This window comes from Pan paniscus, chromosome 5 (genome assembly GCF_029289425.2).
Source record: "Pan paniscus chromosome 5, NHGRI_mPanPan1-v2.0_pri, whole genome shotgun sequence".
NCBI lineage: Eukaryota > Metazoa > Chordata > Mammalia > Primates > Hominidae > Pan > Pan paniscus.
Window position 1 is genome coordinate 95218472 of NC_073254.2, and position 25707 is coordinate 95244178.

Consider the following 25707-nt stretch of genomic DNA (forward strand, 5'->3'; position numbering starts at 1 on the left):
TCCTATTCCTGTATATGGTATGTGGATTTGGCTAATACAATAAAATGAAATGGAATAACCAGGGGCAAAAATCTTCTATTATTTTCATTTAGTCACAACTATGTTTTCACATATTTGTCAAGTTTACCACACATAATGCAATGGGATAAATATGTTAACAAAATCAGGCTGGAGGCCCTTCGGTAATCCTTCACTGCAGTAAAGCACTTTAGCATAAATGAACAAAATGTCCATTGTAAATTACTACAATTTAGTTAGGAATTAACTGTATTTTTTTAAGCAAACTTGCAAATTATCTAGCTTTCCTTCTTCTCAGGAAATAGAAAACAATAGCTTTTAAAATTTATTTTACTATCTATGTGTTTCCCTTAGAGATTGTTTCTTATCAAAGACACGTGCGTGTGTGTATACTCACACATGCGTACAAGTTGATAGGTTTTTGATACCACTTGTGAAGAGCTATAATATTATAAACAATTGAGCAATACATCTGGCTTACAAAAATCACAGCCTAGTAGAATGTGCTTCCTGTAAAATTAAAAAGTACATTTTGTTAAATACAATTTGTAATATATTATTCTTGGCAAAAATGTCTTAATTTTTAGAATCGAGAAGATTTTTACTGAGCATAAATATATTTTTAAAAGCAAGAAAGCACAAATGAATACCAGAAGGTTAAAAGGCACAACCAGAAGAAAAACTATTAAATTATTTCCAAGATACTCCGTATAAAGAAGAAATGTTCACAAATACAATCTACATCTATGCTGTAAAAAATAAAGAGTGAAAGTTTGTCCTCTAAAAAAATCTTATGAACAACCTATACTAAAAGATTGTGGAAAGCATATGGAGAAACAGAACTTCAAAAGGTCCAAAGAAAAGGACAAATTTCTCCAAAATTCTGGATGTTGCCCCAGATTGTAAAGATCACAAGCTTTTTTTGTTTGGATTATGTCTGTGTATTTAAGGCAATTTCTGTTGCTACTATTTTTTTCAAAACATTTTGTGTTACCAATTATATTTGAAATACTAAAGCTATACAGTTGATAGCATGGGTTTGCACTGTGAAGGTCCACTTATATGCAGATTTATTTCAACAAAACGCAGATGAAAAATACAGTATTCACAGGATGCGAAAGCCACCTATATCCGGGGGCCAACTTTTCACATATACAGGTTCCCTAGGGCCGACTGCCGGACTTGAGTATAAGAGGACTTTGGTATATGCAGGGGATTTTGGTATATGCAGGGGTCTTGGAACCAATCTGCAGCCCCCAACCCTGAGTATACCAAGAGGCTTTTAGATATCAGATCTAAAGTTAATAAGCTATGTCCTCTTGATGAATTTTGTAGACATAGAGTATTTTACAGTTTCCAATGAATTTCACTTACATTCTCCCATTTGATCTCAACAATAACTCTGGGAAGAAAGAGGGAGGATAATCATCCCTTCTTTATAGATGAATAAACTAAGGCCCAGAGGGGTTAAAGATTTACTCCAGGTCACACAGCTAAGCAGTACAACTAGGACTCTTCTAGTTGTAAGTACTTTAAACACTGGTATTTAATCTTTCATTTAAATCTTTTTCTAGAAACAGATTTCATGGACTATGGAAATTTAACTCTTGATCACTATTATTATTATTATTATTTTTGAGATGGAGTTTCATTCTTCTTGCCCAGCCTGGAGTGCAATGGTGCAATCTCGGCTCACTGCAACCTCCGCCTCTTGAGTTCAAGTGATTCTCCTGCCTCAGCTTCCCAAGTAGCTGGGATTACAGGCATGCACCACCATGCACAGCTAATTTTTGTATTTAGTAGAGACAGGGTTTTACCATGTTGGCCAGGCTGATCTCGAATTCCTGACCTCAGGTGTTCCACCTGCCTTGGTCTCCCAAAGTGCTGGGATTACAGGCGTGAGCCACTGCGCCTGGCCGATCACTACTATTTAGATTAGTATTCTTTATTTATTTGTTTTTCATTAAGTCTTGAAGTTTCTAAGAACTGCCTATTGTATGTCCTGTCTCATTAATTACAATATCTACAACCTTCCAAACTCCTGGAGCCATCAACTTTGATGGATATTTTGCTTAGTCGCTGTGATTTCATATTAGAAGATACTTCAGATTCATTTTCTCCCTATAATCATTTAAAATAAGTCATATAAAATATAATGATAAGAGAAGGAAAGCTATTGCTGATAGTCCACGTAGGCCCCCAGTTATAGGACTGAGTCAACATCATGGGATTTTTAGCATTGCAATCCATTCTCATTGCGGTTCAGTTAAATTTGTATTTTCTCTCCCTTACATTATTCACTTAGTAGCTGTGGTGAGTTAAACCTAAGCTGTGATTATATCTCAAAAATCCTAAAAAAAAAAGGCCTCTGACAATTAACTCTAAAGAACCAAGGAAACCGCTCCAGTCTTGCTGATGTTTCTTACTAAGTACTTTATCGCAATCACTTTGAAAATTTAATACAGAACGGAATTTCAGAAATCACTTAGAAAACAAATAGAAACTTGGATTCTTGGCCAGGCGCGGTGGCTCAGGCCTGTAATCCGAGCATTTTGGTGGCCGAGGCGGGCGGATCACGAGGTCAGGAGATCGAGATCATCCTGGCTAACATGGTGAAACCCCGTCTCTACTAAAAATACAAAAAAATTAGCCAGGCGTGGTGGCGGGCGCCTGTAGTCCCAGCTACTCGGGATGCTGAGGCAGGAGACTGGCGTGAACCACAGAGGCAGAGCTTGCAGTGAGCCGAGATAGCGCCACTGCAGTCCGGCCTGGGCGAAAGAGCGAGACTCTGTCTCAAAAAAAAAAAGAAACTTGGATTCTTATATTTCTTGAGCTTTTATGCATGGTAAATGAAAAGAGCACTTGAATGGAAGTCAGAAAATGGCTCTTATCTGGATCTGAAAGATAGAACTAGCTGCATAAACTTGGGCAATCCAAACCTTTTTTCATAGATGTTTCCCAAGGTCCCTTCCCGCTCTGAATGTCATACACTTATTCTCCTTTCAACCAACCCATGGAACTATAAACACATCTCTTTGGTCTTATTATGCATCCAGCTCCCCAAGGCACTTCTGAATCAAGTTTAATTTTTTCAGTTGCTTACATTCTACATCTCTGAATAACAGAGAGCTTTATGGTTATTTGTTTTTCAATATGCATTCTTTTTAAGAGAAAGGATTGCACACTTCTAGATTCATTGTCTGAAAACATTTTAAGCTTCCTAGAGGCAGCACCACAAACAAGTTCCTGAATTTTCAGAAAATATGATGGTAATTACCTTCAAGTGTTGTTCCTTCACCAAAGAGGGCGTCTCCAGCCCCAGACGCATACAAGGCTGTCACAGATAAGGCGTATTGTGTCCCTTCCTTCAATCCCTGCAGCACCGTATTGGTTGTATCTCCCCTCACAGTGACCTCTTGAGTTTCACCCCCTGCCACTGGGGTATATGTGACGAGATACTGTTTCACTTTTCCTGGTGCCCCACTCCAAGATAATTTCATAGTAGACGTCGTAGGGTCAGAAACTCTTAAGTCTCTTGGATTCCCTCTAACTTCATTAAAAAATGACAACATCATCAAAACCCATTATTTAAAAAAAGACTTGAAAAACACTTTGTTACTTTACTTATGCATGTGCACTACATCAAAGTTATATCCTGGGTGAGACTATGACAATTTTAACTGTTGACCAGCCAACAAAGCTTAAGCATCTCTAAATCAGACCCTATATGTTAGTAGAAACAAGGGGAAAGATATTCAGTCCCTTTTCTGTGTTTACAAAGGTTAAAATCTTCCATGTAAAATCTTTCATGTTAGAATATTTCCTATAAAATAGTTTCCCTGTATTTCCTTAAAAGTGGAACAAAGCACTATAAAATATATACACATTGATTAGTATTACAATGCAGATTTTAATTCCTTTAAGAAATCTTCAGTAAAAACAGTTAATCAGTGTAATGCTATGAACATCTAAAGGTAACACTCAGGAGCGAATTCTGATATAATAAAAATGATAAATTATAAACATATTGCTTTCCCTAGGGGGAAAAAAAGTAAGAGATAAAACAGCTAAGTGAGACCGAGCCTTGGGTACAAATCCTGAGGGACTACCCATCCTTTTGTAGCTGTGATGTCTGCTATTTCATGACTTTCTTTGTAGATTGGTCATGTCCTCTTTGAAGGTTCCTAAGGAATCCAGCCCTATATCACTCTCCACTGAGCATATAAAAGCCAGCTAGTTTTACTCCAGAAAATAGAAAGATAAAGAGGTATTGGGTCACATTACGGTACCCAGCACAAAGAGCCCTAGACCCTCAGCAAGAGAGAAAACCAATGAAGTAGTCACACTTCACCAATGGAAGAGAGGAGGAAGAAAGCAGATAAAAAGAGAAAGCCTCTATAGCAGAACAGGCTAATGAGCTAGGTTGCAGGGGGAAGAGAGGAGAGTGAAGCAGTGAAAGGAGGAAGAGAGATGCAGTGGGAGGGAGGGCAATGGGCAGTGGGAGCGCGATGCAGTGGGGGAGGAAGGAGAGTGATACAGTGTGAGGAGGGAGAGTGACACAGTGGGAGGAGGGAGAGTGATGCAGTGGGAGGAGGGAGAGTGATGCAGTGGGAGGAGGGAGAGTGATGCAGTGGGAGGAGGGAGAGGGATGCTGTGGGAGGTGGGAGAGTGATGCAGTGGGAGGTGGGAGAGTGATGCAGTGGGAGGAGGGAAAGTGATGCAGTGGGAGGGAGGGCAGTGGGCGGTGGGAGCATGATGCAGTGGGGGAGGAGGGAGAGGAATGCAGTAGGAGTGGGGAGAGTGATGTAGAGGGAGGGAGGGCAGTGGGACAGAGAAGGGTGATGCAGACCAAGAGATAATGGATACTCCTTGTAAATGTCTGCAATAGGACAGTAAAATCCACAAACTCAGATTCACCATTTATTAGCTGTGTGGTCTTGATTTATTATTTAATTTCCTCAGCCTCAATTCTCTTATCAAGCTGAGATGATGATAATAATAACATAAAGTCTATGCAGAGATTAAACAAAATATATGAAAAGCTCTTTGTACAGAACCTGACACCAGACAGGTACTCAGTAACTTTTCATTATTGCTAATGTGTTCTTGGCATTATTACTGCTATTTTAAAAACATTACAGCTAGGAAATAAAATGAAAAATTATGAATGCCTCACTTTTCCCCCAATGAAATCACGTATTAAACATTAATAATTTCAACAAACATCAGAATGTATACTGGGATCCTAATCATCCCATTTAAAGAAAAACAAGTTAATGTTTAAAAATCTTTCTTAAGAAGTAAAATACAATTTATTTCAATGGTGCATAGCAGTTTGATTTTTAATTCTTAGTCATCCTTCAATTCACACTAAAACATTTAATAATATTATTTTTAAAAGAATATTGAGACTATATCCTAGCATTTAAATTCTATTGACACAAGGCCGGGCGTGGTGGCTCACGTCTATAATCCCAGCACTTTGGGAGGCCATGTCGGCCAGATCACCTGAGGTCAGGAGTCTCAGACCAGCCTGGCCAACATGGTGAAACCCTCTTTCTACTAAAAATACAAAAATTAGCTGGGTGTAGTTGCACGCGCCTGTAATCCCAGCTATTTGGGAGGCTGAATCAGGAGAATCACTTGAACCCAGGAGGCAGAGGGTGCAGTGAGCCGAGCCACTGCACTCCAGCTTGGGCAACAGAGAAAGACTCTGTCTGAAAAAAATTAATTAAATAATTAATTAAACAAATAAATCTATTGACACAAGTAAATAATGTCATGATTAAGTAAAAAAAAAAATTTAAACTTAAATCTAAAAGGACTATGGTCTAACATACTCAAATAATTGAAACAAAGTGTCTCATTAGTTTTTTATCTGGATAGTTGTCCCAATTTTCCCCTCTAGTCTAAGAGTTTGGTTGTCACCATATGATAAGCATATTTCCTCTACCTTCTTCAGTGGCTGCATTTCCAGTTAATGGAGTACCAGGTCCTGAGAAATATTCAGGAATTACAGATACTTCATATTTCGTGTCTGGAATCAAGTTCTCCAGTGTTCTCCTCCTCTGATTGGGTGGGGTGGTAACTTCTCTGCTCTCTCCACCAGCAACTGGTCTATATATAATGCGATATCTTAAAACTCTCCCTGGAGCTTGAGTCCAAGTAATTTTGAAACTATCTGTAGTCTCATCTGTCACCTTTAGGTTTCGAGGTGCTCCTTTTACTGAAATAAAAAAGGAAAAATAGATTTTAAAACATAAATTGACTGACTTTATATGAAAAATACAAAAATTACCTTTTTATTACTAAATTATACCATTTCTCTAAAGAAATCCATGAGCAATTTATTTGCAAACATCCTGGTTTCTGTACTCATTTAGCCAGAGATTAACTAAATTCTGAAACAGCAAATATGAATTCTATAATATCCAGAAAGAAACTAAGTACTGTTAATTTTTTAATTACATAAAGATGTATATAATAGTAAACTTTTAAAATAATAAATATTCTATCAAATGCTAAATTTATACTGCTATAAACTTCAAGAATAAAAACAATTCATTTCTTTGAATATAAGCAGCCAAGACTTTCACTCTTACTACATTTTCTCACAAAACTAGGAAAATAACACCTAACACCCAGCTCTACCATATCAACCCACCCAACCAAACCGTCTTATCCAGTCAGTCCCACACTAACTTTTTATCTGTATAGTCATTTGACTTGGAGAATAATTCGACCATACACAGGATGGAACAAGCACAGAATAGGTACTTAATGAATGCTCATTAGATCTACATCTTGAAGCTAAGATGCACTATGGGTAACACCCACAGACTCATAATTTTAAATGCATTTTTCATTATGCCCAAATGAGAACATCATTTGGTTTTGTGTTTAGTAAACATGTTTAAATGACCTTCTTGCTCAATGGGGCCAACTGCCTATACAGACAACATATTCAGGAAAGATGAACTAAAGGTCTTTGTCTTCTCAGTCCACTGGGGTGAAAGCCTAGCACAACATGCCTGGCAAATAACACACAGACATTTAGAAGTTTATTTAAATATTCAACACATCAATAGATCACTCCAGGGAGAAAGAAAGGAAGGAAGTATATCTCTCTAGAAGAGAAAGGAAGGAAGTATATCTCTCCAGGAAAGAAAGAAATGGTAGTTGGCCAACTTACACCCATGATTCATTTTGTATTGGAAGGAAAAAGATTAAACGAGTCAGAACAAATCAGCAGATAGACTGATGGGTTGGAATCCTAGCTCTGAGGCTTAATAGATATATAATTCTGAGCCACAGATTACCCTAGCCGCAAAACATGACTATTTATAGGATTATTTAAGTGGTTAAATGAGATAATCTATGGAAAACATTTAGCAGAGCCCCTGACACATAGCAGGAGCTCTATAATTGTTAGCTTAATGAAAGTATTACATTGGAAACTTTCTTATCAACTAAAGAAAATTTAAATCCCAGATTCCATTACAGACAATATAACTGAAAAGACTTTACCAAACTCCATTGTAGTAGACCAATGACCAAAAACTAGAGTGTGTATGAATGGAGTGAATTCTACTCAAAAATCCTGAGACAAGTCCTCTCTTGAGACAGATTTCCCATTCCCCTTCCAAAATGCTGAAAAGAAAGGGTCAGGGTCATCGAGCAGCAGTGTGGGCATTACAGGAAAAGCATCAGAAACTCAGAAATATCTGAATACAGACTTCTCCTTTATATGACCACAAAAGTCATAAGATGAAAGGACTTCTTAGGCCATTTAGTTTATGTGATGGACTTCAGGAAGAAATATACCTAAACCATGCAAAAAAAAAAAAAAAAAGAAAAATAGCAATCTTATCTGAAAAATGTTTCAGAGAAAAAAGATTCTCTAGCTTTTATCAGTATAGTATGCCAATGTGCACCATCCCTGTCAGCAAATACTTCTTTATAACTATCTTAAGTTCCTCACACTATTCTTTCAGGGTCTTTACCTCCTATTCCCAGTCAAAAGAGGAAAGAACAATTGACATCTATTGTGATACTTTGCTATGCTTATGTTAAAGAATAATTGCCTTGCCTTAGTCTTCCACTAACCAACTTAAATTGGTGCCTTAAATGTCAAACATAACAAAGTGTGTCCAAATATATTCAATTCTATCCAGTAAGGAGTACACATGTAAACAAATACTGCTTAAAACATTTGGCAAAATGTGCACACCATGTTCATAGCAGCAATATTCACAAAAGGTGGATGCAGCCCAAATGTCCATTGATGAATGGAGATACACAAAATGTGAAGCAGGGCACCATGCCACACACCTGTAGTCCCAGCTACTCAGGAGGCTGAGGCAAGAGAATCATTTGAGCCTAGGATTTTGAGGCCAACCTGGGTAACATAATAAGAACCCCATCTTAAAAGATATGTGGTGTATACATACAGTGGAATATTATTCAACCATAAGTAGAGAGGGCATTCTGACACACGCTACGACATGGACCAACCTTGAGGACATTTACTAAGTGAAATAATCCAGGCACAACAAGACAAGTACTGAAAGATTCCTCTCAAGTGAGGTAGTTAGAGTAATCAAATTCCTAGAGACAGAAAATAGAATGGTGGTTTCCAGGAGTAGAGGGAAGGAGGGAACGGGGAGTTATTTCTTAATGGGTACAGAATTTCAGTTTTGCTAGTTCTAAAGTCGGATGGTGGTGATAGTAGCACAACAAGGTGAATGTACTTAATGCCAGTAAAATGTGCACTCAAAAAATGGTTACAATGGTAAATATGTTATGTATATTTTACCACAACTTTTTTTAAAAAATAATAATTCATAATATACTTATTACCAATATATATACATATATATATTTGCCGTAACTCTGTAAGTACAGTAAACAATTTCAGAAAGATTTAAGACATGACATTCCTGAAACTTGGGGCCAAAAAAGATGGATAAACAGTATTTCAAAAGTTAATTCCATAATTATCAACAGTTCTCTAGGTCTCTTAACTTCAAATTCATCAAAAGAAGTCTAAGGTTTTTTACTTAAAAGTTATTTTTCTCTTTTTAAAAAGATTTATGAAAAGCTGTCTTTTAAAGATGCCAAATCTTACAAAGGCATTGGCAATTCTGAACTATAAAGCAGATGGTTATTACATACTGTAACTTTGTAGTGCAATAAATTATTCGTTTCTGAATAACAGTGGCAGAAACCCCATCACACCTTCTTCGGTGGTCTCCTCTCCAGCTAAGGGAATGCTGAAGCCATCCTCATACTCCGCAGTCACATTGACCAAATACAGGGTCTCTGGCTTCAGGCTGCTGAGAACAACACTGGTGCTCGATGCTGGCTCCACCACAGTGACCTCATCATCCCCAGCCGCTTCCTTGTAGGTGATGTGATATGAAAAAACATTTTCTCCAGCTGGAGACCAGTTGGTTTTGAAACCATAAGAAGTCACTTCTGAAAAACTAAGATCCTTTGGAGGGACGTAAGCTATTAAAAAAAAAAAAAAGACAGTTAAAAATGCTTGAATCTATAAAACAAAACAGTAACCAATATTTCAATGTTTATAAAATGGCTTACATTAATTTGGGAGAATGGTGCTCATTGAGACTACTGTACTGAGTATCTCATCTACATTTGACCATTGAGAGAAAGCCCCCCACAACTTACAACCCAAAAAGAGATCTTGATTATTCACCTTGACTATCTATAATACTAACTTCTATTATTTAAATGACTGATTAAATTTGAATGTGAATTTTCAGATTCTTAAAGCAGTAGTAATAGAATGGCCTTGCCCATAATTGGAATATTTAAACCATAGCAGACCTAAAATGAACCATCTACATTTTCCCATTCATCCCTGGTACTTGGATATTAACCTTTGGTGGTTTGCAGACAAATATTTCAAAGTAAAAATTAAGGAATTTTTCCCAACAACAAAATATTTATTAAACTTAGCAGTTATTAAACTAAATCATAGAAAGAGACAATGTTTAACACATACAGTAAATCCTTAGGGGTCACACAGTCAAAATAGAGAAACGAGAGAATGCAACATTATTAACAACCAAAAAAAAAAGGCAGGAAGGGTATGGGGGCTAATGCCTATGATCTCAGCACTTCGGGAGACTGAGGCGGGTGGATCACCTGAGGTCAGGAGTTCAAGACCGGACTAGCCAACATGGGGAAACCCCGTCTCTACCAAAAAAAAAAAAAAACAGAAAAATTAGCCAGGCATGGTGGCACACTCCTGTAGTTCCAGCTACTGGGTAGGCTGGGGTGTGAGAATTGCTTGAACTGGGGAGGCAGATATTGCAGTGAGCATAGATTGCACCACTGCACTCCAGCCTGGGTGACAGAGTGAGACCCTGTCTCAAAAAAAAAAAAAAAAGAAAAGAAAACAGTACATAGGAAAGCCAACTGAGTGAAAGTGATAGCATGATAGTGCTAGGACAGTTACAGTTTAGGAAGTCTTAATGAAAAGGATGGGACTTTTTATTATTATAATACTTTGAGTTCTGGGGTACATGTGCAGAACGTGCAGGTTTGTTACATAGGTGTACATGTGCCATGGTGGTTTGCTGCATCCATCAACTCGTCATCTACATTAGGCATTTTTCCTAATGCCATCCCTCCCCCAGCCCCCCCACCTTCCTATAGGTCCCGGTGTGTGATGCCGCCACCCCTGTGTCCATGTGTTCTCATTATTCATCTCCCACATATGAGTGAGAACATGCAGTGTTTGGTTTTCTGTTCTTGTGTTAGTTTGCTGAGAATGATGGTTTCCAGCTTCATCCATGTCCCTGAAAAGGACACAAACTCAAGGGATGGGACTTTTAACTAAACATTGAAAAGTAGATCAGACAAATGAGGAAAATTCCAGATGTGACAAATGAGGAAAATTCCAGATGTGACAAATGATGTCCAAAATGATTCAGGAAAGGAAATGCATAAAAAGAATGCAAAGGTGCAGGACTATATTCTCTTCACCTTTGAGTTGAAGGACCCAGCTCAGTATCCAGCACATAGTGAACACCCTATACATGGGATTTGGATTGTAAATGACACATACATATGATAAAACTTGTTCCTAAACCTGCTTGAGGATCTAGGAACAGAAACATCTCATGACTCTTGTAACTAAACAGCTTTTTCACCAACTAAAATATGATCCATATCCAGGAGAAAGTCATATCTCAGAGCTAAGAAAACTAAGTTCAATAGTTTTCAATAACATAGGAAAGTTACTTTTTCGTGTCTATAAAAAGAATTGAACAAGCATATTATCCACAATTTTAGAACCAAAAATTCTTTGTTCATGAAGAAATAACTTTTACTCTCAAAGTCTACTAACCTTTCTTCTTTATAGCTGCCAATTCTTGCTCAATTCTAAGGCAGATAGACTGTGTGAGTTCAAAAGATATCCTCTGAAAAGCATCAAAATCTTCCACTGTGAACACATGGGTCTCTGCAGGAGGAGAGGCAATAGCTTCCAATTCTGAGCGAACGGCATCCTTCACACCAACTGCAAAGATTTCAACATCTGAATTCCTTAGTTTTATCGCAGGATCTCTGAAAGCATCTGATGATTTCCCATCCGTGATAAGAATCATGACCTTTGGCACATTGCTTCTTGATCCCTTGCTAGGCACAAATATTTTCTCTCTGACATAAGTCATTGCTTTGCCAGTATTCGTAGATCCTCCTCTGTAAGGGAAGGTGTTTATTGCTTCAATTATATCTTCAACTTTGGTGAATTTTTTCAAAGTGAACTCAGTATGAGGATCCCGGCTGTATTGGACAAGACTAATCTGGACCCTATTTGGTGAAATTTCAAAACTTTTTACAAGAACTTCCAAAAAGGCTCTAACTTTAACAAAGTTTGCAATCCCAATGCTATAGGAGCCATCAACCAAAAACACAATATCGGCTTTTATATCCACACCACGTGAGCATTCTGTAAAGAGAAAAAAAGTACATTAAACTTCAATACATATTAATCATTAAAATATACATATCTAGCTTTCTTAGTAAGCATGCTTCTTAAAAAAAAAAACTATTGCAAATATTTCATTCAAAACTAAGTCCAAACAAGTAAGGCATTCTGTCAAACAGATCTTCACATATTCCAAATACAATGATGCACACATTGACTTACCCACTTGAACTTTCATTGGCTGAGTCTTCTCCATTATTGAAATGGGTTCACTGGATGTCATTCCCTTCATGGCGGAAACACTGATCTGGTATTCTGTGTCTGCTGAGAGGTCGCGAACACTGAGCGTGGTTGTCTGAGGCCCCACACTCAGAGCGTGCTGTCGGCTTCCTGCAGTCATTGGTGTGAGGATGACTTTGTAGCCAGTCACTGGACTAGGAGATGGATTCCAATTTAGCTTAACATATTTTGAAGAGACTTCCATGGCAATCAAATTTGAAGGAGGCTCAATAACTAAAAAGTTACAAGCAGACAGTGATTAATAACAGTGAGATGTAACCTTACTAATTTGGTCTTTAGGTTTGGACCTTCAAATCTCCTTATTCAAATTCATCGTAAATACATTGAAAAGAGTTGCCCAATACCCTCCTCAGTCCCCAATTTCACATGTCCCTATCAAACCAAAAGTGGTTCAACACTTGGCTTTTAGTCAAATTGCTGAGAAGTTAATGGAATAAGAAAGTATTTGGAAGAAATTAATGTTGGGACACTTCATGCCTAATTCTTCTCTGAAACCAAGATTTCCATTCTGGTTTTGGTATTCACTCATTGTCTTCATTCTCAAGCACCAAAGTAGGCACTTGATAAATATTTGTTAAATCAATGCTTCATTCAATTCTTTAGGGAATTTTTCTCTCTTAATAACATCATAAAAGTGTAATCTTTAAAAGATACTTTATAATATGCCAAGAAAGAGAAAGCATTTAGTAGTTCTTAAATGACAGGTTCTTATAATTTTAAACAATTTTATTTTCACTAGTTTCAGGGTAAGAAAAATAGTTCAACTATGTTCACGTGCCACCAAACAGAGGGGAAACAATGGCTTATAACATGCATATTGACACATTCATATCAATCCTCTAAAAAATGGTGATCCTTACTCAACATAGAACATAGTCATGTATTTGACAGTTAACATAAAGTATTTTAAGATATTTCAGACAATATCAAAATTCTGGATTTGTCAATGGAATCAACTTCCCGGAAGATATAGTTATAATTTTTTACAAATCAACCTGCAGGAAGTGTGTGTAAAAACAGGCCCAAATTTACACATCGCCTCCTCAAAAAAGCAACCAGATGTAGGACATAAAAGTGATGTTTATACTGAATAGGTAAAAGCTGGAAGCATTTCACTTGAAAACCAGCACAAGATGAGGTTGCCCTCTCTCACCACTCCTATTCAACGTAGTATTGGAAGTTCTGGCCAGAGCAATCAAGCAAGAAAAAGGAATAAAAAGCATCCAAATATGAAGAAAGGAACTCAAACTATCCCTGTTTGCAGATGACATAATCCCTCTAGAAAACTGCAAGGTCTCAGCCCAAAAGCTTCTTAAGCTGATAAACAACTTTAGCAAAGTCTCAGGATATAAAATCAATGTGCAAAAATTGCTAGCATTCCTATACACAACAACAGTCAAGCTGAGAGCCAAATCAGGAACGAAATCCCATTCACAATGGGAGTTGTGAATAATAGAATAAAATACCTAGGAATACAGCTAAGTAGTTAGGTGAAAGATCTCTACAAGGAGAACTACAAAACACTGCTCAAAGAAATCAGAGATGACAATGGAAAAACATTTCATGCTCATAGATAGAAAGAATCAATATCATTAAAAATGGCCATATTGCCAAAAGCAATCTATAGATTGGCCACTACTCCTATTAAACTACCATTGAGATTCTTCACAGAACTAGAAACAACTATTTTAAATTTCATATGGAACAAAAAAGAATCCGAATATCCAAGGCAATCCTAAGCAGAAAGAACAATGCTGGAGGTGCACGCTATCTGACTTCAAATTATGCTACAGGGCTGTGGTAACCAAAACAGCATAATACTGGTACAGAAACAGACACCTAGACCAATGTTACAGAATAGAGAATCCAGAAGTGAGACTGAACACCTACAACCATCTGATCTTCAACAAACCTGAAAAAAACAAGCACTGGGGAAAGGACCCCCTATTCAATAAATGGTGCTCAGATAACTGGCTAGCCATATGTAAAAGACTGAATCTGGACTCCTTCCTTAGACCATAGACAAAAATTAACTCAAGATGGATTACAGACTTAAATGTAAGACCCAAAACTGTAAGAATCCTGGAAAACAACCTAGGCAATACCATTCAGGACATAGGCCCTGGCAAAGATTTCATGACAAAGATGCCAAAAGCAATTGCAACAAAAACAAAAATTGACAAATGGGATCTAATTAAATTAAAGAGTTTCTGCATGGCAAAAGAAACTACCAACAGAGTAAACAGACAACATAAAAAATGGGAGAAAATTTTTGCAAACTATGCATCCAACAAAGGTCTAATATCCAGCATCTATAAGGAACATAAACAAATTTACAAGAAAACAACACACAACCCCATTTAAAAGTGGGCAAAGGACATAAACAGACACTTTTCAAAAGAAGACATCCATGTGGTCAACAATCATACCAAAAAAAGTTCAACATTACTGATTATTAGAGAAACACAAATCAAAACCACAATGAGACACCATCTCACACCAGTCAGAATGGCTATTATTAAAAAGTCAAAAAATAACAAATGCTGGTGAGGTAGTGGAGAAAAAGGAATGCTTATATACTGTTGCTGGGAGTGTAAATTAGTTCAACCATTGTGAAAGACAGTGCAGCAATTCCTCAAAGAACTAAGAACAGAAACACCATTTAACCCAGCAATCCCATTACTGGGTATAAACCCAAGGAATATAAATCATCCTATTATAAAGATAAATGCACACGTATATTCACTACAGCACTATTCACAATATCAAACACTTGGAATTAACCTAAAACCCTATCAATGATAGACCGGATAAGGAAAACGTGGTACATATATACCATGGAATACTATACAGCCATGAAAAAGAACAAGATCATGTCCTTTGTAGGGACATGGATAGAGCTAGAGGCCATTATCCTTAGAAAACTAACACAGGAACAGAAAACCAAATACCACATGTTCTTGCTTATAAGTGGGGGCTAAATGATGAGAACATATGGAGACATAGAGGGAAATGACATACACACTGGGGCCTATTGGAGGGTTGAAGGTAGGAGGAGGGAGAGGATCAGGAAAAATAACTATTGGGTACTAGGCTTACTACCTGGGTGATGAAATGATCTGTACAACAAGCCCCCATGAAACAAGTTTATCTATGTAACAAACCTGTACATGTACCCCTGAACTTAAAAGTTTTAAAAAATGAAAATAATTTTTAAAATAAATAAATATATATATACATATATATATATATTTAAAATGATGTTTAAGTAGAAAATAGTAGGAGGGAAGCCACAGAGATGCCACATGGAAATCTGGCCAAACCTGAGGGATACAGAGGCAGTACAGGCTAGTCCAGCAGAAGAGAGAAGCCTTAGATTAGTCCAGCAGAAGAGAGAAGACACTAAAGAGAAATGTGAACACCTGTGATGCAGCCCCAGCCCCCTACACAGGGAAAGTTCCAACAGTGGCAGAAAAAAAGTCTGGCCTACCCTTGCATACATGCAACTGCACCCCAGGAAGAATTAAACTGTTTAAAAGATTGAGTAAAGAGAAGTAATCAGAGAAAAGTGGAGGTGAGTGAGATGGATTTTATAATAATACAAAGCAAAAAGGTTAGACAGTAGACAATAAAACAAAAGATAGATTGAGAGCCCATGAAGTAATGAGAGGTTCTCAGACAGAATTAGGGCCAATGAACATTTTGACAAAATGTTCAGAGATTGAAGATTAAAGAGTTTGTATGATTGAAGATGTCACTATTTAGAATTTATGTTTAATCACTTATCGATTCTCAAGCTGAGAGAAGAACAATGATGGAAAAATATAAGGGCTTTGGGTTGTTATTTTTAATGTTCAAAAGGATGCTTTTGAAATGTCTTTTCTTTCTCCCATGTATTTAGAAGTAATAACTAATAGAAATGGGAGAATTTTCTAAGGGGAGGATCACATTGACTGATCTTTGAAATATTCTTAAAAGCTTTCAAAAACATTACGCAGAGTATAATGATAGAAAACCCTTGTCCTTAGCTAGTTAACAGAAACATTGTTATTATTTTAAGTTGCAAATGTCTTTCCAGCCCATCAATGTTTAAATCAGAGTGCAAGGTAATTAAAGCAAGTAGCAGAATAGCATAATCAGATAGACATTCAATGTACACAAAAGAGTCTTAAAGAAAAGAGTAAATCATAACTTGTCCCCCACCAAAAAAATTTTAAGAACTGTGCAATGATACATTTTATTGAATGTTCCACTAGAAGGAAAAACAATACAAATGGTATCAACAAGTTGAGTTGCTAAAAAACAATACAATGGAGTATACAATTGGAGAATCACTGGAAGAAATATTTAAACAAATATGTCTACTTCTAAGATAACTATAAACACTCAAACAATGGAAAAGACTAACACATGGGGAATGCTACACAGTCTACTCACCTTCTTCTCCACTAACCAATTCACCAAGTTGTTCATCAACACCTGAGCACACCTGGGAGATGATCTCATTCTGAATATCCACAATTGCATCAAAGTTGGCCACATTGAAAACATGGTTCAGTGAAGGTGTGGAGGCAATTTGTTTGAGTTCTTTTGCATCTGCAGCTTTAATGCCTTCAAAACAAAAGGATAAGGACATATTGAAACGGGAAATGTGCCAACTGACTTGGAGAAGTTCTTTGTTTTCTCCATCTTTCACAACTGAAGACATATTCAAATCGTCATTAAGTCATAAGCCAGAATTGCTTTGTTTCATAACAGTTGCACATGCAACTGTGCGGATGACAAAAACATTTTGTAATTTGACATATAGTGGTCAGCCAAAGAGGAATAAAGTGGTTGATTAAACAGAGTGGGCTTTCATCCCAACCATACCATCGTATGTCTTTGCCATCTGTAAAGATAATACTTTTTTCTTCCAGAGTCCTCAATAAGCTGGAGCCCTCTGAATTCTTCAAGTATTACATAATATAGGAAACACATAAAAAACACTTAATGATAATACAAGGAGGATCTTTATTAGAATCATTGGCCCAGCATTCTTTGAAAAGTAGAGAGTTGGCAAAGAATGTGAATACCACCTTCCTAAATACATATGCTAAGGGAGTTATATGAGGGAAATAGATAAGCAGAATTTTTACTTAAAGACAATTTAAGTCTTTAGTATTACACTATAAAAATGCAGTAAACCCTTCTAATAGCATCCTTCCTTGAGGAATCAATCTTTCATCTTCCTAAACATTAAGTATACTGTAGGAGTTGTAAAATGGAAATAATTAACTGAACTTAACCTACCCAAGGAGAAAACTTCAACTCCAACATTACGAAGCTCTCTTGCTGGAATTTCCACTTCATCCTGGGATTTTCCATCCGTAATAATAATTGCCACTTTAGGAAAGCCAACTCTTGCCCCAGCAGATTCCGTGAAAGTATTTTTAACTAAATAATCAATGGCATCCCCTAAAGGGAAAAGAAACATGTTCATTTACTCTGTACTACACAATTTTTCCAAAGTCAAAAACTATGTGAACAATGTCAAAAATATTTAATATGTAATAGGCAATGCATCATTTCTTTCTGAAACAGACATTTCATTTATTTTTAACTTTTAAAAAATCTGTAGAACATACCTGTCATTGTGTTGCCACCTTTATATGGAATTTTTTTTATTGCAGCAAGAAGTTCATCCCTTTGGTAGTACTGATTTAAGTTAAATTCAGTCCTGGTATCAGAGCTGTATTGAACAACTCCAACTCTTGTCTTCTCTTCCCCAATGTCAAAAGCAGACACAAGAGCAGCAATAAAGTCTAAAATGTACTTGAAATTATTTCTTCCCACACTCCAAGAGCCATCCACGAGGAAAACCAAATCAGTCCAGGCACTGACAGAGCATTCTGAAATACATTTGATATCTTTTTAAATGATGCTTTATTAAATCAGCTCATCAATACATGTTAACATTGCAAAAAATGTTGGCTCCTTAAATCATTCTGTTCATTAGAACATATTCACCAATTGTTCTTCACCCACATGCACAAAGAAATATACAATTTTACTAACAACACATAGAAGCATTTTCAATGCCTTTATCAAGATGAATTCATGGAACTAGATGTCTTTAAATTGCTTTATAAGACATTATACAAAAAGAGATAAATAGATCTATAATCTGCTCTCCGGGAGCATAAAGTTGAAGTATTCGTGCTATCAACCTATCCATTTTTATAAACTATACCCTCACTCTTCTTTACAAGCACAAATTTTATAAAACATTTAGGAGTCATACAAAAGAAATATAAGCAAAGGGTTTTTATTCCTTGGTATTTATCAACAAATAAATACAAAATAATTGCTGTACCATTCAAGGAAGTGCAGTTGAGTTGAAGATCTAATTTGTTAATATACTCTTGCACTTTTCAATATAATTGTCTAAAGTTTGCATTAGGGTTAGTCTAGAGGGCTAAGGGAGCCTGACAGAAGTAAAAACAAGCATAAAATTATGCAAAATAGCCAAAATATATAGTCCTAATTATCAATATATTTAAATTTGACAATTAAAACCTACTTTTAGTGAACAAAGAGGGTAAACAATTATTTTTATTCAAAAGTTAAAAATCCATGTGGTATCCTGAAATTATCAAAATACAATGATCAGCTTTTGTAACTGAATATGTTATCTTTCCTTCTCTCTATGGTGGAGGTCAGGTTGGTTTTATGAAAATCTGTATTTGTAATGCAATACCAAGTGAATTTTCTGATGATGATTTTGTTCTTGCAGTCAGCTGATAGGTAATAAAAGAAGTATTTGGCTAGGAAGAGAAGGAGAGGGTGCTGAAAAATTTTGCAAGCCAAATAAATACAAGTTGTATGCTTAAATAAGTTTTGCACACTATTTAATAGGTCAATTTAAGCCTATTAAAAAGTCAATACTTGGCATAATACCTCAATTTAAAATAAATAATAATTGTTGAAAATATCAGCATCTGAAATAATGATAAACAGTGATCTGGAGGGGATACTTCCAGATAAAGAGACCTTTGTGTTTATAATCTTTTTATTGTCATTCTGGGTCATAAATCCAAGTTTTACGAGATGACAAAATTAGAAGTCCAAGAAACCCCTTAAGGATCTATCCCCATAAGTCAGAAAAGCAATATAAGACAAAAGGAGGCTAATAACTGCAAGATCTAGACTAAATAAAATTGCTTTCATCTGATTACAAATGCACCAATTTATAAGAGGTGTGTTACAGAGACTCTCAAAAAGGTTACAACTACCATCAACTAAGGCCATGTAAATAACCTAGAGAAGAGCATAACATACACATAGACTTAGAAAAGTATTTTCATGGCAATTGTATTACTTTGAACACTAGCTGAGGGCATCTCTCTCATGTTCCAGCCCTGTATTTCTCATATATTCCTAAGTACCACCTACTGCTATCAGTTTGTCTTTGAGAAATGAGTTGAGTCCTGAGATGTGCTTTGTTTTCACCTATTGCCAAAATCCTGCAGGAAAGGTTGGACACACACAATTTCAAAACACTCCCATTGAAAAGAATATCTAGTAAATAGAATGAAAAACTAGCTAGAATGTCAGAACTTAGGTTATAATGACTTAGTTATACATTATTCTTATATTGTCTGTGCTCCTTCTAGATAAAGCTTATAGAAATTAATATAGGAATAAGATCAATCTATGTATATAATTGGAACATCTGTTCTATCCTACATTTATGACTTCCATGAATCTAAGCAAAAATAGTAAGAGAAACACTCACTTTGTATCTCGGTTTTTCCAGGTTTCTTCTCCACTGGCTTTGTCGAACTACCTGTTTGAACTAAGTTAAAACTTTATTATTACAAAAGGAAATGAACCCAAGCAGATATTCTCTTTAAAATAGAATAAATATATTATATTAGTTTTTGTTATTGTCTCTTAAATGTACGGCTCTGCCCAGCTGGTCATAGAATACTGCCAAATAATCATTCCCTTACAAGTAAGTTATTTTAGTGATATTTTTGAGATATTTCAAAAAGATATTCACATTGTTGTCCAGCAAAGTTAACATTTTTAATGGTCTTCATTCATAACATTCCTGCTGTTTCCAGAGACCAGAGTTATAAATCAGGAATGAATTATTCATGTCCACTAATAACTAGGATAACAGAAAAAAATAGTTAGTACTGGTGTAAATTAACTTTGTATCATAAAAGATTAAATCTGAAGTTGGAAAAACCTTCTGCAAAATAAAAATTATACAAATATTTTAATTTATATGTGTGCTTACTTGTTAGTTGTCCTATAACTGGTACACTTTCTTCTACTTCATCATATGAAGTTATTGTCACCACATACTCTGTTTCAGGTACAAGTTCTGACAATAAAGTTTCAGTGGTACTAGCTGAAAGGGTAAATTCTTTAGTAGGCCCATCTGGAAATATCAAAAGGAAAAATATGAATGCAACAAAACATTTTTCACATATAACACAACACAATACATTGTAATTCCCAGAGGTACTCAAAATCTGAAAAATTCAGTATATACATTTTTTCAGGACACTCAAACATTATTTTTTACTGCCTTCCAAAACTAAAATTTTGAATTTTAGAAATTTAATAAATGGACTGGTATTGCTTTTATTTGTTACAATCATATTTAATACTTGTTTGAGAATTCAAGACATTTCTAGTTTAAAGGTATATCAGAATATCGAACTAAAAATCTTTCATTGGTTTTGGAGACTAATGGTAGATAACAGTTTTATAAATAAGAGATGAAGCAGAGAAAATGAATTTAATTTTAAATTATGCATTGGAGGAGAGCAGAGAGAGAGAAATAAGAGATGAAAATAAACTCAAAGAAAACAAACCCCATAGGTTAAGACCAACCCCTAGTGGGCAAAAATCTGTGTGGAAGCAGTGCATATTCCATACTCAAATGGCTACATGCCTTAATGGGTAACATTGACCTCTGCATTGACTTAAGCAGGTATCAAATATTTCAAGGTCCAGTATACTAGGTGTTTACTTATATTTTGGCAGTTATGTACTCCCTTCTAGATTCTGTTAATTCTCAATTCAATCAGGAAACCTGGTGGTTCCTGGGAATTACGTGCCTGATGATATTTTTAATTATATTGTTTTCATCAAAATATAAATAATTAGGAAAGATAACAGGTGCAACAGACCACTGAAAAATGCTCTTGGTTTGCAGGTGGAACATGCAAAACCAACCAAGATCCCCAGAGGACATCAAGACACTCAGACTCTGCCAGGTTGGGTAGCCCCAGTGCCAGTTTTGGAAGTGTTAGGTGTCAGTTATTCCCAACATCTAGAAACTGGATGGACCCTGTTAGAACCGATTTTCTGATTTGGAATGAATATGTTAACTGCAAATATATTTGGGGAGAAAAGACTGAAAGAGAAAAAAGTAAATTTTTTACCCCTTTTTAAGTTTTTAAATCATCTTTTTAAAAAAAGCTATGTTTCCTGGTAAATCAATATGTAAAATCATTGGTATTTTTAAAGGCTAAAAGATAAATAAACACAGTTCTAGTAATAAGTTGTGTTGACATCTTCCATCTCTACTGTCAGCCAGTCAAGACTTCTTCCTACCATTTAGCCAATGTTAGTGGAAGTAGTTATTTTCTTTCTTTGTTTTTTTTTACTATTTTTTAAATTATACGCTAAGTTCTAGAGTACATGTGCACAACGTGCAGGTTTGTTACGTATGTATACATGTGCCATGTTGGTGTGCTGCACCCATTAACTCTTTACATTAGGTATATCTCCTAATGCTATCCCTCCCCACTCCCCACACCCCATGACAGGCCCCAGTGTGTGATGTTCCCCTTCCTGTGTCCAAGTGTTCTCATTGTTCAATTCCCACCTATGAGTGAGAACATGTGGTGTTTGGTTTTTTGTCCTTGCAACAGTTTGCTAAGAATGATGGTTTCCAGCTTCATCCATGTCCCTATAAATGACATGAACTCATCCTTTTTTATGGCTGCATAGTATTCCATGGTATATATGTGCCACATTTTCTTAATCCAGTCTATCATTGATGGACATTTGGGTTGGTTCCAAGTCTTTGCTATTGTGAATAAGTGCCACAATGAACATACGTGTGCATGTGTCTTTATAGCAGCATGATTTATAATCCTTTGGGTATATACCCAGAAATGGGATGGCTGGGTCAAATGGTATTTCTAGTTCTAGATCCTTAAGGAATCGCCACACTGTCTTCCACAGTGGTTGAACTAGTTTACAGTCAGTGGAAATGGTTATTTTCTCATTCCATTTTAGAACTAAAAATTAATCAATAGAGTTTGGTTCTCCACATTTTGGCAACATTATTAACACTAAAGATAATGCCTGAGAACAAGCAAAACAAGTTTTGTTTTGTTTTCCAAAGATTCAGCCTAGTGTCAATGGAATCCACCTAGCCAAAGTAAATTCTTATCTGTCATCATGGTTGTTTACCATTATCACAGAATGGTGTTTCCTGGATACTGAAATGTGTAGGACACTGGGTAAGTTGTAACAACTTACTTCATCAGCTGATACTTTAAATGTTGAAAAGATTAAGTAATTCAAGAAGAATGCCAAGGAATGAGGATTTGATTCTATAAGATCAAAGGTTACTAACAATATTCTGATCAGGTAAAAATAGAGTCAATTTTTAATAATAACAGCCTACCACAGCAAAACATGTTAAACTCAACAACATTAAAATATAATAGTGGATACTAGACTGGAAATCTGAAACCTGAGTTCAGCAAATGTCTGGTGACATGGATCAAATCCCTCAGGCTTCCTAAAGCTCAGCTTCTTCATGATGAAAGGGGAGAAGAGGTGGAGATTGAGTTATATCATCATGATGCTTCTGTCCTAAAACCCCAATCTCAAAACTTACCCGTTGTAGGGTCCACTGTTATTCTGTAACCCACAATTGGATCAACTGGTTTTGCCCATGACATATGAACAGTATTTTCATCTATAATTTTAAAATTCAAGTCTGAAGGTGGGTCAACTGCAAAAGAGAGAGTTTATATTATTAAACTTTTCAATGTCACAAAATGGTCAATTTAATTAATAAAGAATTGTGTTGAGCAAAGCTTTCTAAAATTGTCTTTGCATAAATTTGTTTCCAACAAATATAAAAGATATGTTGTTGGATAAGAATAAAACTAAAAGCTGACAAAACATCAGAGAGTATACATATTACAGAAGACAGCACAAAACACTTTTGATTCTTGAGTTGCTAGGTCATTCAAGAATGGCCAGCAAAATCAAGCATAATAGAAACATATTTGGATACAAGTACATACAAGTACAATGAAATCACATATAATAACCACATATGCAAACAATTCACATAACAATTAAAGGAATTTCGATACATGCTGAGTGCATTTTGAACAAGCATGCCAAATCACAACCTGCTTACAACCAGAGAAGTTAATTCAAAACATTGACATAATATGTTTTTTCCCATAATATGGACAAGAATCAACGATGGTTTTGGTTCATTCTCTGCATTATTTGCCTTGTAATTATTCATTGTTATTTGATAAATCTCAATATGTAGCAGAGATGAAAAATATATTTTAATGAAAATGAGGAATCATGGGAAACAGTTATATCTGACAAGGAAATATACATTTAAATGTATATTCATATTCATAGGCAAGTATTCAAAAATAAGTGATGTTAATAATTTATAAATATATAAATAGTGATATTCAAAAGTTTATAAAACTAATATTCTGCCTGTTTACACCAGCTTGCTGAATGTTCCAGGGTGTAAACCAACACTATTATTTCCTTTGCAGCAGGTATACTCCATACTAGAAAGGGCATTTTAGATTAAAATGCCAGTATGGTCCTTTACAAAACAATGGTTAATTATGAAAAGACAACATCAATGTATATTTATGGACATTTATTTACAGAACTTAAAGAAAACAGTGAAGAAGGATCAGTGATCTGAAGACATGACTGCGCATAAAAACTTGGAAAAGTCAATGACAGGAATAACTGAAAAGTACGGAAAGAAATAGTTTACATACAAAACTGTAGAGCATCATGCATGTGTCAGTGAAATGTTGACTTGTTTTTAGTTTCCCACAATGAACAAAAGCCTCCATGTACAGTAGTCATTACACAAAGACGTTTCCTAAATATTTTATAATGATATTCTCTCTACAATGTTCATGCCTCATCATGCAGCATTGTACTGACTCACTGTCAGTGCATGGTTGATGAATTAAAAATTATTACTCTTGAAACAGGTCAACAAATTAAGATGACTTTCAGCCACACTCTTCCTAAAATGTTTTAGTCTGAAAGTATTCCTTGTGAGTCAGAATTTTTGCATCTGTTTTGAGAGATTACAATTTCCTTTCAGGTTTTTTCAAAGGTCAATTAAAATACACTAGCAGCTTTGAGACATGAGTCACAGAATTTAACTGGGGTTAAAGATTTATGTAATATTAATAACATGTTTTAATGGAAATAATTAAGCAAACATTTGCTTTAGTGGACTGCTGCGTCCAACTGTAGGAGATGGCTTTTTATTTTTATTGGATACACTAGTATTGGAATGAATGTTATATTCTTACTATCCATACACAGGCAGTGAGATTAGACTATTAATCTACATGCATAGTTTAATTACTCAACATTCTTCAGTCTTTAATCATATTTTGAGGTTTAGCTGTACTCATCACTTAGTATAACATGCATGCAACAGATGTTAATAGGACAACGGGTATTAAGAATATCATTATAAAATATTGTTCCAATAGCAATGGCTCAGGACAAATTTAATGCAAAGGCAGACGCACTGGCCTGAGCATGCTTTTAAAAAAAATCAGTACATGGAAAAACAGTACCACCAACCTTGGAAGGAAAATGACCTGAAGCAGCGGACATTAGGTTAAAACTGCTGAAGGGCAGTAGCAGCCCCCCTTGTTGATATCCAAATGACCAGGATTCCAGATAAACTGAAAAATTGACTGTGGGGAAAAGTCTTTAACATTTCAGAGGATCTTGAGGTGTTCATAGAAACTGTGGTATGTGGGAATCAAAGTAGGAAAGAATGGCCAACCCGCATGGGTACAACAGAGAGCCCGCTTCACTTTTCTTCTGGCTGATTTTATTGCATGTACAGCTTTTCAGGCATGCCATTCTATTTGTACATTTGTTTGTTTCATGAAAAAATAATAATAAAGCAGATGTGAGTGTATGACCCGTGTCAACATAAATCAGTGCTGAAAAATGTACTTTATTAATTTTAAAAATATTTTCTTTTACATAAAAATAATTCATAAACACCATCACATCATCACAGAGTCTAAGTGTTCCCTAAGACAATGCTGATGCTGGAAATTTTCTTTTCTTTTCTTTTCTTTTTTTTTTTTTTTTTG

At 35.7% G+C, this 25707-nt stretch overlaps 1 protein-coding gene across 6 annotated transcripts in view; it reads right to left on the minus strand.

Moving 5' to 3' along the window:
* COL12A1 (collagen type XII alpha 1 chain) overlaps nt 1-25707 on the minus strand; it is a 152741-nt gene that overhangs the window by 86753 nt on the left and 40281 nt on the right. For 4 of the 6 annotated variants that reach the window (XM_055113891.2, XM_057302545.2, XM_063605381.1 and 1 more), the window contains exons 3-13: nt 23193-23309; nt 20565-20708; nt 20055-20114; nt 17905-18168; nt 17570-17734; nt 16715-16888; nt 12200-12490; nt 11396-11998; nt 9256-9528; nt 5972-6244; nt 3296-3568 (exon numbers count right to left, since the gene is read on the minus strand). The exons of the other annotated variants lie outside the window; for them this stretch is intronic. In XM_055113891.2, coding sequence (XP_054969866.1) covers nt 3296-3568; nt 5972-6244; nt 9256-9528; nt 11396-11998; nt 12200-12490; nt 16715-16888; nt 17570-17734; nt 17905-18168; nt 20055-20114; nt 20565-20708; nt 23193-23309 — 2637 coding nt within the window. The remainder of the gene's footprint in view (nt 1-3295; nt 3569-5971; nt 6245-9255; nt 9529-11395; nt 11999-12199; nt 12491-16714; nt 16889-17569; nt 17735-17904; nt 18169-20054; nt 20115-20564; nt 20709-23192; nt 23310-25707) is intronic. 6 annotated transcript variants of the gene reach the window in all.